This window comes from Leptonychotes weddellii, chromosome 15 (genome assembly GCF_054177405.1).
Source record: "Leptonychotes weddellii isolate Sample4059 chromosome 15, ASM5417740v2, whole genome shotgun sequence".
Taxonomy (NCBI): Eukaryota; Metazoa; Chordata; class Mammalia; order Carnivora; family Phocidae; genus Leptonychotes; species Leptonychotes weddellii.
In genome coordinates, this window is record NC_138383.1 from 1,572,340 (window position 1) to 1,587,612 (window position 15,273).

The window sequence follows — 15,273 nt, forward strand, 5'->3', positions numbered from 1 at the left end:
TCTAGCATCCCCACCCACTCAGCAGTGGCCAGGCCCGGGACGGAGGCGGGCTGGGGGTGGGCCAGGCATGTGGAGACCGCAAGCCTGGGCGAGAGCTAACGCACGGAGATGGGAGTTCGCCCAGAGTGCTGGCCTCCACACCAACTGTCACCTAGCGGGGACTCTGAAGGAGAGGGGCCACTGTGAACGGTTAGCACAGGACAGGGCGGAAACCGGGACACAGGGCCCCCTGGGTCTGCTCACCCTGAGCACGCACAGCTCCCGAGCCAGCCCCGCTGTCCGACCCGCACGTGGTTTCTGGGTTTTTAGGCTGTGGTATGTCTTTCGCAGCAGCGCTCCCCGCTCCCAGGAGTGGAGAGAAAGCAGCGCTGGGCCCGTGTGGGGCAGGGCGCTGGCCTCATTAGCAGGGTCTGCCAGCCTCCCGTGCCGGGGGTGGGGGCGGGCGGAGGGGGGAGTGGTGTTTTATTTTTAAGATTTCCATTTATTCAAACAAGCTCCGAGAACGGCTGGGAGCACTGCAGGTCTCGGGGGGAATGGGACTGAGGTGGAGAGCAGGGCCCTGGCAGGAGCTGGGGGGGCACCCCGACCCCCCGGGGACCACGCCTCCTGGGGAGCAGGCGGGAGAGCCTTCTGAGCTACGCCCTGGGGCAGCCGGCCCTGGGTAGGGCGTGAGGACCGGGGGCAGCGGACAGCTTCCACCACGGGCCCCCGGGCCATCCAGCTGCCCCGAGCACCCCAGCCTGGGCACTGCCCTCACCAGCTGGGACACGGGGCTGCCACTTCTGTGGAGGAATGACAGCCGGCTTTCCTGACCTCCTTTTCCTGGATGCAGCTCCTTGCGGAGAGAGACCACAACTTCACTGGGCAGATCCTGGAAACGTGGACCAACTGAAGAACTTCACCCCTCGAGGGGGACGGGGAGTGGAGGACGCCCCACCCACAGGGCCCGGGCCACGCTGGCTTGCTCTGTGGGCAAGGACACCCACACCCCAAACGTGGAGGAGTGCTGGAGCTCTCCGGAAAAGTGCAGAGGACAGAACACCGCCTGGCCCTGCACCTCCCATGACTGAGCTGCTGGAAATGGCCCCAAGCCTGTCCCTGCCGCAGACGGGCGGGCGGGGGGGCGCTGTGGCTGGCTCCACACTCCCACCCTCCGCCGCCTTTCCTGCTCCCGGCTCAGTGGTGCTATGGTGACCGCGCTAAAGAAACACCCAGCTGAGAGCATTTAAGACCCCAGAATGCTCCCACTTAGTCACCCTGGGCTGAACAGCCCTGTAATCCGAGAAGACAAAAGTGATCAGAACATATGTCTTCTCTCCGAGGCAAGCGGTGACTCAGAGTGGGGAGGGGTGTCCAAGAACAAACGAGCACTCTGCTTTCCCTCGTCTGATATGGCCCCGGCGGGGCGTTCCCACGTTTCTCAAGAACCCGGTGCTGCCCCTTCAGGTCCCCGCAGCTCATGAATGAGAGCGTAATTCTTGACCCTCAGCTGTCACTGCTGGGAACGATTATTCCCAGGAGACAACGAAGGAACCCCCACGGGCTGCGATGCTCAGGAAAGGACGGCAAAAATCTGACACCCACATCGCGTCCGGTGACCGGCTACCTGCTGACCAGGCCCGTGTCCCCTCCCTGGTGGGATGGACCCCGCACCAGGCACAGAACAGGAACGCCGCCACCGCTCAGCGGATGAAGCCTCAGCCAGCCTCCATCTCCGGGGACGTGGGCGTGGCGGGGTGCCATGGACGTGGTGGAGGGCCACGGCAGCAGTTCAGTGGATTGGAGAACCCTCAAAATTTCATTTAAATCTGAGAGGCCTGAGCAAGACTCAGGGCTGGGGCCACTGCCCCATCTGGCCCACAAGCATGTGGTGGGAGGGCTGGCCATTCAGCTCCTTGAGCCCTGGGGTTCCCATTTTCTTGCAAAAGGGCCCAGAGCTGTCATTAGATCGGCAAGGGGGTCTATGACCAGCAGACCCCAACTGCAGACGCCCTGCCCAAGGACTCTTCCACTCCCACTGTCCCATGTGCCCAGAGGCCCAGGAAAAGAGCGGGGGGCTGCTTAGGTCCTCACTAGTGGGCCAGATGCTCTGACAAAGGCTTAAGGCCCACAGATCAGCATGTCCCCAAGACCCAAGGGGATGGGTCTCCGCAAACCTGAGCCAAGGCCCTGGGTGGGTGGCTGCCAGGGAGCATGCCAGCCCTCAAAGACCCACACCACCCAGGGCTGGGGGGAGCTCTGCCCCTTGGGCCTGGAGGAAATCAGAGGCTGGGTTTTAGCACCCGCTTTGCCAGGTGACCCCTGCTGAGATGCAAAGGCCTCTGGGTCTCGGGTCCTCTGGTAAGCGGAGGGGCTGAACCACACCACCCACGCTGGCACAGCCCGACACGGCCCCACACGGCCACCCTTGCCTCCCGTGGCCATGGAGGTTCTGCAGTTCAAAATCCACGGCTGATTTTGTACACTTAACAGAAAAGAACATGACACGTCTCACTAATCTTTTCACGGTGATCACGGGTCAAAGCAACGCTCTAGGTGTCTTCGAATAAGATATATTATTTAAAAACTATTAAATTACTACAACAAATTACTAAAACCAAGGGCTGCTTTTTCACATTTTCCCGCAGCCAGCCCTGGGTGTGAGACGACGAGGAGAGTGCGCCCGACACCCGCCCCCCGACTCCTGCCTCTCTGACGCCCCAAGATGCCCCAAGTCACTCACGGGCCGTGCAAGTCGGCGCCGAGGCCGCAGCCCATGCACAGCTCCATCCGGAGAAGTGGGAACTGAGACGGCCCAGGTGGCCCGACGGGCTCGAAGGGGCAGAACGTCGTCCTCCCCCAGCCGCCCCGGGAACGCCGTGCCCCCCGATGCCACCTCTGGACACACAGGCTCCGGGAGGGCGCCGTGGACTCTAGTTTCTCACACCTGGTGGACTTGTTCACAGACCGCCTTCGGAGTAGAAGAGCTTTTTAAACAACAAGAACAAGAGGCACCTAAAGGGCTCGAACCACCAGCACCGCATCAAACTCCACACATTAACAGGACCAGCTTCTGCCATGACCTTTTTTGAAAATCTAAATTATGGTTATTTTGTTTTTGTTTTGTTAATTACACATCCCTTTAAATAAAACAGATTTCCCCCTTTCTCAGACTGGGGATCTGGATGCATGTGCTTTCTGGAACACACGAGCCCAGGGAGGGGAAGCAAAGTGACTGAAGGCCCCAAGGAGAGCCCACTGCCACCATGGGGAGGCCTGCCCCATGGCCTCTTAGGAGGCTCAGGAACCCGCTGGACCGCTCTCCTCCAGCACAACCAGCCATCCGGGGCTGCGTGGCCTGGGAGGAGGGAACGGAAGAGGGACCTGGGGCTGGCCGGACGCTCCCTGCACCTCCGAGCACCCCGGCAACCCCGGCCCCCAGCACCCGCTGCTCTTCCCAACAGCCAGACCCTGCCCGGATCAGGGGCTCCAAGGGCCAGGTTGCCTGAGAACCCCAGACGGCCGCGGCCCACTGTGCTCGGGCAAGCAGGTTTGGCCCACACCCAGGTAACCCTGGGCCGGGCTCCACCCCTCTGCCTCTGGGGCCTTGAAACACTTGGGTATCGGCAGCCCCTCTCTCAGCATATGGAGCCCACATACAGTTTGGGAGGGACACACTGCTTCCCTGTGACCCCAGCCCACCTCACCCCCAACGTGCATCCCTGGATTTTCTATCAGTCATGACCCCCTTGAAGGGTGAGGTCTCCTGTCTGTGCTCAGTCCTATTCTAGTCAGAGCTGGACCAGGGCTGGGGACAAATGAAATAAAAACGGGACACTGTCACCCGGGCCCTACAGGATCTGCCACTTCCACACCAGCCACTCAGAAGCCCTGGGACCATGAGCTGCCCCGTGGGACTGGCTGCCCTTCAGAATCACCCAGAAGTTTTGAGAACCCTGACAAAGGCCACAGTGGAACCGCTCACACCACGTGCCTGGGGAAGGGGACACAGGCCCAGTGGACATGCCGAGGGCCAAAGGGACAGGGTCACCAAACCAGACCTGCCACCCCGCCAGACACACAGCATGTCCTCCACTGACCACGTGCCCTACGGCGCCCTCCACACAGACGGGCACTGCCGTGGGTGTGGAGCTGGAGGTCTGGGGAGCGGCCTCGGCCGTGGGGACAGCACGTGGTGCCTTCCCTACTTCCAGACGCAACCCTTGTCCTAGTTAGCGCCCCAAATGCCTCTGAGTGCCTGTTCCCTGACCTATAATCAAAATCAGTTCTCTTCATGGAAATCCCAAAACACAGTTTCAATTACCGGCAGTTCTTGAAAATGGCCAGCTCTGACCCAGTCCCATTCACAGAGAGCCCACCACTGATGGACTGACGGACACTCTCGGTCTTCTGCTCTTTCTGGGGCAGGTCTGATCAACTTTACCTTCCTCCACCCTAAACAGCTCCACTCCATGGGCAGGCCCCCTGCCCTGGCACCGCCTGGCTACTGGCCACACAATTCAGAGGCCTTGGGGGAGGACAAGATGTGTGGGTGCCCTTGACCAGTCGGCCTCTCTGGGAGGCACAGAGCTGCCCGAGGAGCTCTGAGGGTTGGCCCCTGCCTGGCGGGTAGCCTCACCACTCTCCCCAGCAAGTGTTCTGCACACACAAAGCTCAAGTCTGGGAGGGAGCACATGTGGGCTGGGTGCTCTAGAAGACACACAGGGGATCCCGGCAATCGAGTCTCATGAAAGACCACCCACCTCTCCACGGCACTAAGCAAACCCATGCTTGAAACCACATGCCGGAGCCTCCTGGCCATAGTGTCCACCCGTGAGAAAGCCAGTCGCCCAGGCTCGGGCAGTCTGGGCATGCCGCCTGCCACCTGCTCTGCCAGGAGGGGCCCATCAGGGCAGAGGCTTTGGTGCAGCTTGAGGACCCCCGGGAGGGGCCCCCGTATGAGTCACGGGCTGCGGGACCTGCTTCCACCTGCACACACAGCCCACCAGGCAGCATATGGCCCAGGCCCCCCTCCCCCACCCCCAGTGAGGGGCCTTATGGAGAGGAGAGCCCCCAGGAGTTGAGCCGGGAAAGACCAGCAGCTGTGTTTGGAACCCAGGTCACTCCCCTTCCCTGGGGTCATTACTCTCCTCCTCTCAGCTCAAGGGTACGGCCCCAGGAGCCCACACAGGTCAGAATCCCACCTCCTGCCCCTGTAACACCATGTGAGCCCATCTGCCTCTCCCAGCTCTTCCTCAGGGTTGGGGACAGTGCTCAAGCCCCTGCAAATTGTGCAGGGAGACACACAGGAGTGAAGAGCTCGGAGCACATGGTCCATGTGGCCACGGGGACAGCCCGCAGGACTGTGGTAGAGCTGGGGCCATGTGCTCCAGAAAACTGAGAAGGAGATAGCAAGAGGAGGGCCTCACTCTTCCTCACGGAAGGGTCTCCAACAGGACCTCAGCTCTAGGGCAAAAACCACTATCCCAGGGAGCAGGGTGTGGAAGGAGGCTGGTCACTCCAAAAGGCCCCCGTGGCCCTCCCAGGCCGGCAGCTGCACCTCCTAACAGAAGTCAGACCGTGCCTCCTGGCCGGCTTGGCAAGGCCTGCAGCCACCAGCATGGACAGCCCCATGTGCCAAAGGGCCCACAGGCACCCAGGCAGGTGGGCATCTCAGCAAGGCCACTGGACGGGTCAGAAACATCCATCCCGGGGGGCGCCTGGGTGGCTCGGTCGGTTTAGCGTCTGCCTTCAGCTCAGGTCATGATCCCAGGGTCCTGGGATCGAGTCCCACATTGGGCTCCCTGCTTAGCAGGGAGTCTGCTTCTCCCTCTGGCCCTCCCCCCTCCTTGCTCTCTCTCTCTCTCATTCTTTCTCAAGTAAAATCTTAAAAAAAAAAAAAAACCTTAAAAAACCCCAAAAAACAAAAGAATCATCCGCCCCGGACAGGTGGCTGGCGGGCCTCCCGCCAGCTCGGAGCGCACCAGGTAGCCCATCTGACCCAGCACAGACCCGGGCGTGGGGCTCTGAGGATGTCCTGGCCCGGCTTCTCGGAGTTCCACATGGTGGTTCAACAGTCCTTTTGCTTCCACCCTCAAGAAAGGAAACTGAAATCACCCGGCACATCCTGGATGTCACTGTGCGGCCACCCTGGGCTGGGCACCACACGGGACATGTGTGCAACACAGGACCCAGCCCTCCCTGGAAGGAGCTCAGTGACTTGGGGAAATCACAATAAAACCCTTGGATAGTTTTGGATCCAACAGAGAAAGAAGAGAGATTTGGAGAAGCAGAAGACCAAAAGGTGGCCAGAGGAGAAGGTTCTGAGCAAGTGCATGAAAGAGGAAGGGGAATCCCACTAGGTCAGCGTCAGCACGGGAGGAGAGAAGGACCCCACCTCGTAAATGGGCAGGCAGGCTGCGCAAGCGCCTGGAGCCCGCCGCGACCACACCCCTTGTAAGGGACAAAGCCGGGGTGCAATTGAGATCCGACAGTCCGGGGCCTCACAGCAGGGGCCGGGTGGGGAGGGGCGGGGAGGGGCCGGGCGGGGAGGGGCCAGGCGGGGCCGGGCCAGGCGGGGGCGGGGCCGGGGCGGTGCCGGGCGGGCGGGGCCAGCCCAGGCGTCTGCAAGCCACAAGGTGGGTGCCAGACGCTGCTGTACGGCAGGAGCCCAGGGAGGAGGGGACGTGACCTGGCCGTGCTGGGGGCACGGGGGGTCCTTGGTCAGGGGGTGACCCTCAGACGGGAAGAAAGAGCAGTTGTATATCTCTGAGGAGGAGCCCCAGGAGGCCAGGGTGGGCGTGGCCAGCTCGCCAACTGGGGCACTGCGGGGAGACCCCGTGCAGGGAGAAAAGGGCCCCCAATTTTCCAGCACAGCAAGAGTAGTGCATGAAGAGCCCCTGCCGGGTCCCCTTCCGGCCCTGCCCAATTAAGGAAGCAAACCCCCTCTGGCTCCACAGGCCCAGGGTCCAGGGCGGAGCAGGGAGCACCGAGGGGTGTGGGCGGCTGGGAGCCAGATGCAGCAGTCTCCAGACTCCGCGGACACGGGGGTCTCAGGCTCCCCGTGGAGCAGGGGCGAATGCCATCAAGGCCGCCAGCCCTGGGGTCTGGCCTCCACCCAGCCCGCCCCCCCACCCCGGGCGCAGGACCTGCTGGCCAGCATCCTGCTGCGACCGCTACCCTCCAGCTGCAAGTGTGCTTGCGACGGCCCCCAGAAGGCTGGTCACAGGGCAGGTCCACGGGTCCAGGGCCCAGGCCCTGCTCAGGACACAGCCTCCACGTTTACGGCTGTAAAAGGGAAGGAAGCACAGGCCACAGGGTGGATGAACCTCGAGAACTGAGTGTGAGGGACCACATGCAGGAGGCCACACAGTGGGGACTCCATTCACGCGTGATGCCCAGACCGGGCCGAGTCACACGCGGATGGTAGGTCACTGGCTGCCTGGGGGGCACGGGTGCCCGCTGATGGGCAGGGGCTTCCTTTCTGGGGTGCTGGAAACCCTCTAAAATGGAGCGTGCGGACAGCGGCATAGCCATACAGATGGCCACACGCAAAGCCGCCCCGTGTCCCTTCCATGGCACGTGAACCGTATTTCAAAGCTGAATCCAAGAGAAGAAAAAAGCGCCTCAAGGGGGGGTGCGCAGGCTCCCAGTCCCACCTGGCAGGTGGCTGAAGCCTGGACGAGCCGGCCTTGGTGCCCCAGCGCCCCACCAGCCCAGGGCCCCCCAGGGCGAGCTCTGGTGCAAACAGCTGTGCCGAGGGGGGTCATGGTCTCCAGGGGGCGGGGGCGCCAATCATGATCAAGCTTTCAGGGAGCAAAATGACAAACACATTGGGGGGGGACATGAAACGGAGACATCCAGCGAAGTGTGGCTTTCTCCACCCCTCAGCCTCACAGCCCGCTTCTAGATCCGACTCCGCCTATAAGGGCCCCCCGCCGGACAGCCTCAGGGGCTCAGGCCTCCAGGGCGGTGACGGCTTAGGGGCAGTCACCGGGCATGACGGAGCCAAGAGCATGGCGCAAGGACGCGCCTGACAAGGGCAAGTCACGCTGAGAATGGCGGGCGCTGTTCCACCGCTGCCCCGGACGACCAGCACCTCCGCTCCCCTCACTAGGCCGTGGTGCTCTGCATGCAGGGTGACAGTTCTCACCTGCTGCTGCCAGGCCCCTGCGCCCCACCAGGTGGGCTGCTCGCCAGCACCACACTAGGGGAGGGTGCGGGGTGCGTGCCCGCGAGGCACTTGTAGGCAGACGCAAACACGTGGGGAAGAGCGGGGTGCACGGCGCACCTCAAGGCTTGCCAACTTGACAGCCGGCACCAAGGGTGGGGCCTCAGGAGATGAGGGGCTCACGCCCGTGCCCGCCCCATGGGGCTCCCCTCGCCCCGAAGTGGCTGGGAGCTGTTTTGTCTTTCCTCCTCATCTGAGTTACGGGGGGCCTCAGGCAGCGGGTATTGTGGGCCTGATCCGTGTCAACTGGCCAGGGGGTTCGGGTGAATCAGGTATATTAGGGCCACGCTGTCCCAAATCCCTGGTCCGTTGCGCACACGGTGCCTGCAACGCTGGGCCCAGTGGTGAGGGAGGCCACACCAGGGCGGGCCCCTCCTGCGCCCTCCTGTGCCCTGTGCCTCTCGGGCCGCTGAGACACTTGACCGGCCAGCGTCAGCCTGCGGAGTCTGGGCCCAGTCCTGGGGGCAGAATCCAGAGGACAGAGCAAGATGTCCTTGGGGTCTCCGCTCCTTTGGCAGCAAGCCTTCCAGTGCCCCACCGAGGCTCCGAGAGCAGGGCAGGGGGGCCGTAGGCCCACGCCGGCCATCTGCCGGCTCTAGGATGGGAGGTACTCGCTGCCCCAAACCCACCGGGAGAACAGAGCCCGGCTCTGCCCAGGTCCACCAAGAGGGCCCAGGGAGGGGAATGCTTCCTCGGCACTGCTCACTCAAGGGGCCGCCGGAGTCATGACAGCGGGCCCGAGTCCTACCTGCAGCTCCTTGTCCGAGTACTTCTGCGGGTTTTTGCTGCCCTGGCTCTTCTTGCGGAGTTTCTTCAGCTCGGCCTGGCACTTGTCCAGAGCGTCACCCTTGCTCCTTTGCTCCGTCTGGTATTTCTTCAATGCGGCCTGAGAGTCAAAGACGCCACACAGACCCATAAGCTGATGGCCCTTCCCGCTCTCTGCACAGCTTCAGCCCGCACGGCCCCGAGGGCGGCCGGCAACACCTGGCTGCAGGCTGAGGGGGGAGCACGGCCGACCCAGGCCTCACCCTCCTGCGGCGGCCCATGGTCCCACACACGAAATCTGGGCCTCTCCCCTTCCTCCGCCGCCAAGAGCCAGGGCGCCTCCCATGAGCTCAGGTCGCACACCCCGACAGAGGGCAGCACCTCGGGCCGCTCTGGCCCTGGGGAGAGGTGACGGCATAGGGACGGGGCACCAAGGCCTCCAGGTCACAGAGACGGAGTCTGCAGGCTCCGCAGGGGGGCAGCGTGGTGCCATCGTCACTACGGAAGGTGGCGAGCTGCGGGGGTGCCAGAACTGGGTGCGCAAGGCACTGGACGAGCCGGCTTCCCCCACGCGCTGCGCTCACTCCCAGACGGGCAGGCATGGGGAGGGCCGGGGAACCTGCAGGATGGCAGGCTCGCAGCGAGCTGACCACCCGGGAGATGCCGAGCGTGAGGGGGAGCAGTGCGGGCAACCCGACAGGTGTTGGCTACTTACGCTCAGGTACCTGGAATCCAGCTCCACCTTCTGCTCCAGCTGTGTGAGCAGCTCATTGTGGAAAGACTTCAGCTGGACACGGAGAGAACACACGGACAGTGAGCACGACGCAGGCCGGGGCACGAGGCGGGTGGGGGAGGGCCCTCCCAGGAGAGGTGGATGGTCACCACAGCGCCCCAGACACGAGCCACCCCGAGGGACAGGGGGCCCGTCTGATCCCTGAGCCAATGAGCCTGCACAGACAGGCGGGCCCTGGGGAGCCGGAGCCAGAAGCCTCCAGGAACGAGTGCTGAACAGCAGTGGGGACGTCAGACCGTCCTGGCCTTGGATACCATCGGGGGCTCCGCTTCCCAGGGCGAACACAGAAACCGCTCCCCACCATCCCCCATCTGCTCTCCAGCGCTGAAGAATTACTCAAGCTGACACGAGCAAACTGAGAGGGGCCCGAGTGACCCCTCACTTTAGACCTACTGGGTCCTGGCTGGGCCTGGAATCTGAGCACGTGTGTGCTCCTCAGGCCCGCAACCCCGTGTCCCTGCCTGGAGTATGAGATCCCGTGTGGCCTGGGCCCTTTCCTCCTGGCTGCTTGTTTGTCCTTGGCCCTCACGATGAGTCACCTCCCCATTATGTGACTTCTGTCCCGGGCTTGGGATTTGTCCCCATCTTTCTGAGTGCAGCCACACGATGACACAACGTTCCCAAATGGACACATGGCCAAAGCACACAGCCTGCTTTCTCCTCGCCTCTGACTGACCTGCCCCCCTGCATTTGCCCCTTCCTCCCCAGGAGCCTCACCATCTCTTCCAACTGATTCTGAATCTGCCTGTGGACTTCGGCCATCTGAAAGAGAACGTCTCCTGGAAAGGTAGGAAGGTGGGGAAGAGGGGAAGGAGAGAAAAGTTAAGTACTCTGTGCTATGGCCCCTCCACCCTCCCGTGGCTGGGGAGCGGGTGACCAGCAGACAAAGGTGCACCGGGGGCAGGGGAGAGAACACTGTTTCTTCTGTTGACACCAAGACAAGATGGAAAATTCTAGAATGACAAGGGATGCCACTGGGCGACTTTGGGGGTGGTGGGGTAAGAGCTGAGGTTCATGACAGGCAAGCTGGGAGCCCCTTTGCACATCTCAAGCCCATGAGCAAGGCCATGAGCACACGTACATCTTACCCCGCGTCCCGCTCCCACACGTAGCTGCCAACCATGGCCGGCCCACCCACTCTGGGCCCAGGCGGCACCGGGGCCCAACAAACCCACCACCCATGCCCTCCATGTGAGTTATGTGGGGCCAAGATAAGACCTGGCTGCGGGCCCCAGAGGTGAGGGACCCGAGGAGGCTCCTGAGGTGCACAGCGCCAGGCTGGCCTCGCCGAGGGCCTCTAGGGACAACGGGAGCGCCAGGCACAGCTCTGCAAGCATCTTTTCCAGAGCAGGGACGGGGGGAGGGCTCAGCCTCGGTTTTCCTCCTCCCAAGGCTCCAGAAGGTTCCACACAGTTGCCATCCTGAAGCGTGGTCACTGGGACCAGCAGGTGCACAGCGTTTCAGGTTGTGGTCGTGGCGGGAGGGTCACCACACAGCTCGCAACACCAGCATGGTCACCCCCAAGTCAGGGTCCAGGGAACAGAAGCTCTAGGCCAGAGGCCACTCAAGGACACCTGCCCCCCGAGACCCTCAGGGCCGCCCAGCAGCCCTGCAGCACTAGGGTGAAGGACCCCCTCCCCAGGGCAAACAGCTCTGTCTCCTCGAGTGCGGAGAGAAGAGCTGGAATGGGCAGCCTGGCTGCATTCATCCGAATGGCGAGTATTCGCTTGGCGCCATTCCCCAAGCAAATGCCGTGCACATGCTGCGGACACGACGGAGCAGGGGACCCCTCTGCCCTCGAGGGAACAAGCCCCGCCCCTGCAGTGCTGCCTGCCCCAGCACGCCCTCCCTACTCACCCCTGGGCCACGTGACCCAGAGACACTTTCGGGGGGCAGTACGAGGGGTATCCTGGCCCCCAGCAAGGCCAGCTAGAAATGGGAACAAGGTCCCACGGCCCTTGCACCCTGATGGGGTGGCAATGCCTGCCAGCCGCATGGATGGCCTCACCAGGGTCACTTTCCCTCCCAGAAGCAACACGGGGTTCTGGGGAGGTCCACTTCTCCTGGTGACTGGCTGTTCTGTGACGCCCACGGGACACGCTGAGCCTCGGCTGTGACCGTGCCACGGACCTGTCGGTCAGCAGGGCCTTGGGGTCTGCCAGGCTCCACCTGAGCCAGCAGAACCCCGCCCTGCAGGGCCCCGAGCTCTGCCATCTGATTCTCAGTGTCACTGGACATGTCCCCAAACACCTGCTCTGCCCCAGATTTCTGTCGGGACGGGGGAGGGAAAGGGACTCAGCATGTCCCAAGGAGCCGACTCAGCTGGCGGCTGGGACCCTACTGTCCCGCCACAGGCCGTGCAAGGCTGACGTGTCCGTCCTCCTCAGCCAGCCTTGAGCCCATCTGGTGCAGAGACGCCCTCAGGCCTGCCACTCGGGTAAGCACAGACCCCCGGGGCCCGGCCTGTGGGCAGGCCCAGTGCCACCATCATGGCGTGTGAGTGTGTGTGGGTGTGAGCGGGAGTGTGTGCGCACGCGCCTCCCTCAGGCAGTCTGCTGTGGCCCCGTGGACACAGGCAGCCCAGGGGCTGGCTGCGTCCCACCCGGGAGTCTGAGAGAGGGGACACGCACGAGCAGGGGCAGACCCCGGGAGCTCCCGGGGCACAAACCACCTAACTCGGTGTGCTGAGCGCATCGCATGGCGGAATTGCCACAGATGCCCATGTCAGAACCACAGCGGGGAATGCCCGTCAGCGCCCTGAGCTCCCGAAGCTACTCCTGCACCTGCTCCAGATGCGGGCCTGACCTCGGGCCTGACGGCGCTGCAACAGGGAACAGGACAAGCACGGACGGCCCTGGGAAGCAGGCCCTGCCTCTGCCGTGGCTTCCCGTGGTCGGGTCGGAGCTGTGACCACGTGTGGTCGGTGGGCAACCGCACGTGGGGCGGGGAGATGAGTTGACCGGTCCCTGCAGGAGAGATCGAGTCTGCCCTGGCCTCGACCGTCCTCCTACCCAATCCTGACTCTGGGGGTCTGATGTGTCAGGGCAGAGCCCAAGAATGACAGGGGATACGAGGTGACACGAAAGGGCCCGGCTGCCGGCCTTGGCGGGAAGGAAGCCACTGAGACAAACAGGAGCGAGTAGCCAGGGTGGTCCCAGGGACAAGGCCAGGCTGCCGCCACCCTGCCAATGACAGACCTCGAGCCCCACCAGCACCTGCTTGGGGTGAGACAGCTGGGGGCTGCCTCGGACTTTCTGACCCCCGCCCTGGTGTGTGCGGCGGGGACGCGTCCCGTGGAGCCGGAGTGGCGCCCAGAGCAGACCCAGACCCACAGGTCCGAGCTCCAATGCTCAGAATCCGTCTAAGACCCAAGAGCGGCAGCTTCAACTTGATTCTGCTACTCTGTGCTTTTGGTATTCCGGAACTCTCCCAGGACAAACACCCACCACTCTGGGGTGGGGAAAATGTCTGAGGTCTTGTTTGTGACACGGGGGTCTACCTGTGTCAGGGGGCCCTGGACCCACCTTCCGGCTCTCTGCCCAAGGGCATGTGGGAATCGGTTAAACTGAGGCCAAGGGGGGCAGTGCTCACAGGGCACGAGGTCCCGCCAGCGTGGGGAAGAGCCCGAGAACACGGCCTGGTGGGCATGGCCCTCATACACCCACCCTCTGCCCCCACAGCCCTCGCGAGGGCCACCAAGTCCGTGAGTCCGACACAAGCAAGCCGTGGTCCAGCACCGTCTCCCCACCAGAGCAGCACCCACGGCATCGGCCACGCTTTGGACCCCAAAACGGTAAGTCAACATCAAGATCAAACGAAAAACACGTAATTCCTGAAATGTCTGTGCACAACTAGCTCAAGAAGAACGTTTGAAAACAGTAAGAACGCCGGTGAAGAACAATTCCTAAATTTAGGAAAGGAGTTCCTGACATCCAGAAAGGTGCTTCGTGAAGCTTCGTGAGGAACCGTGGCCACTGCGCCCCGCTGCCGACATGCTCAGAGCACCCCGGCATCTCCCCCGGCCACTGCCCGCACTGACAGGCCCGCCTCCCCCCCGCCGCCGGCCCATGGCCGTGCTGTCGGTCACACAGCCCGTGCGCACACTCAGCTCTAAGCTGCAAACCCGTGGCTGCACATCCAGCCCACGCAGGCAATTTTTAAACTGCGTTTTACAAGCAGCTGCTAGAAACCATATGCTCACGAACCATGCGAGGTGGTGGTAGGTGGATGAACGAGCCCCTGCCAGGCACTGGACCCCTGGAGCGCTGCTGGGCGCACTGAGCTGGCTGCAGGGGGCAAGGGCAGGGCTGCCCCCCAAGTCCCACTCCCCGAGAAATAAGAGAGAGCCCCAGGCGTCTGCACCAACGCTCACTTGTCTCCTCCACCATGCTTTCCGGGTCCAGAAGGCAAGCTCGGGAAGGTCCTGAGCGCCAGTGAGCTGGCCAGGGCTGTGTCTGAATTTTGGGTTCCATGACTCTCTCCACCCCATCTCTCCCACGTTAGGGACAGCACGGAGTGGGGACCCCCTCCCTGGAAGGAGGCCACAGGCTGTCCCCTGGCCTCCACTGAGTGCAGATACATAGGCCCAGGGGAATCCGTGTCTTGGGTTCATAGCTCAGACAGGTCCTAAACTTGAAAAACTGGGTTTAAAATAGCAGCTCAGACTCAGCCTTGCCAGAACAAACAGCAGATGGGCGGGATAACTCTGCCCGAGAACCACCACCTGAAAGAACCGCCAGGGCTCCAAAGAGTGTCAATAGAGGGGTGCCAGGCGGCAGGTGCCCACATCCAGGGCACAGCGGGCATGGGAGGGCAGCCCCTGCCACACATGGGCCTAGTGAGTCAGAAAACCCTGAGGCCTGGTGGCTAGGTTGGAGCCAGGGGACCACACAGGCTCAACAGCTCACAGGTGTGGAGGAGGATTTGCGGGTGAGGAAGGGGTAAAGGCCACCGGGAGCACGGACGAGAGAAGAGAAGAGGCCCACATGCACGCCACAGGCTTCACGCAGGACTCAACAGTGTCCAAAACACGGAGGCATCTGAATCAGAGGCCATGTCCTCTCCAACCCTCCTGCCGAGTGTTTACCCTGCCGGTCAAGCAGCCAGGTCAGCAGTGAGTCACCGCCACTGCACACCCCTCAGCTCAGGGTTTTAATGTTTCAGGTGCTCCCTGCAACCTCAAACATGTTTAGTGTACACATAGCAACGCCCGTCCCCCGGGAGAAGCAGGGGCCAGGCAGCCAGCCCACACACGTATGTGCATCCGTGTACACACAAAACACACTCATGTATGTATATGCACACACACATACACAGGCACACGTGTGCACACACGCTCAGGCATGGACACACACAGGCACACGTGTGCACACACGCTCAGGCATGGACACACACAGGCACACGTGTGCACACACGCTCAGGCATATGCACACACACAAATGCAGGGACACACACAGATACACGTGTGCGCACATGCTCAGGCATGCACACACGTGCAAACACGGAC

General features: G+C 62.6%; 1 protein-coding gene across 5 annotated transcripts in view; it reads right to left on the minus strand.

Annotated features, from left to right (window-relative positions):
• BAIAP2 (BAR/IMD domain containing adaptor protein 2) overlaps positions 1 to 15,273 on the minus strand; it is a 66,786-nt gene that overhangs the window by 16,785 nt on the left and 34,728 nt on the right. For all 5 annotated transcript variants that reach the window (XR_014140337.1, XR_014140336.1, XM_081804309.1 and 2 more), the window contains exons 4-6: positions 10,485 to 10,546; positions 9,690 to 9,761; positions 8,958 to 9,095 (exon numbers count right to left, since the gene is read on the minus strand). Coding sequence is in view for 3 of the 5 variants with exons in the window: in XM_081804309.1 (XP_081660435.1) it covers positions 8,958 to 9,095; positions 9,690 to 9,761; positions 10,485 to 10,546 (272 nt within the window). In the remaining 2 variants the exon portion in view is untranslated. The remainder of the gene's footprint in view (positions 1 to 8,957; positions 9,096 to 9,689; positions 9,762 to 10,484; positions 10,547 to 15,273) is intronic.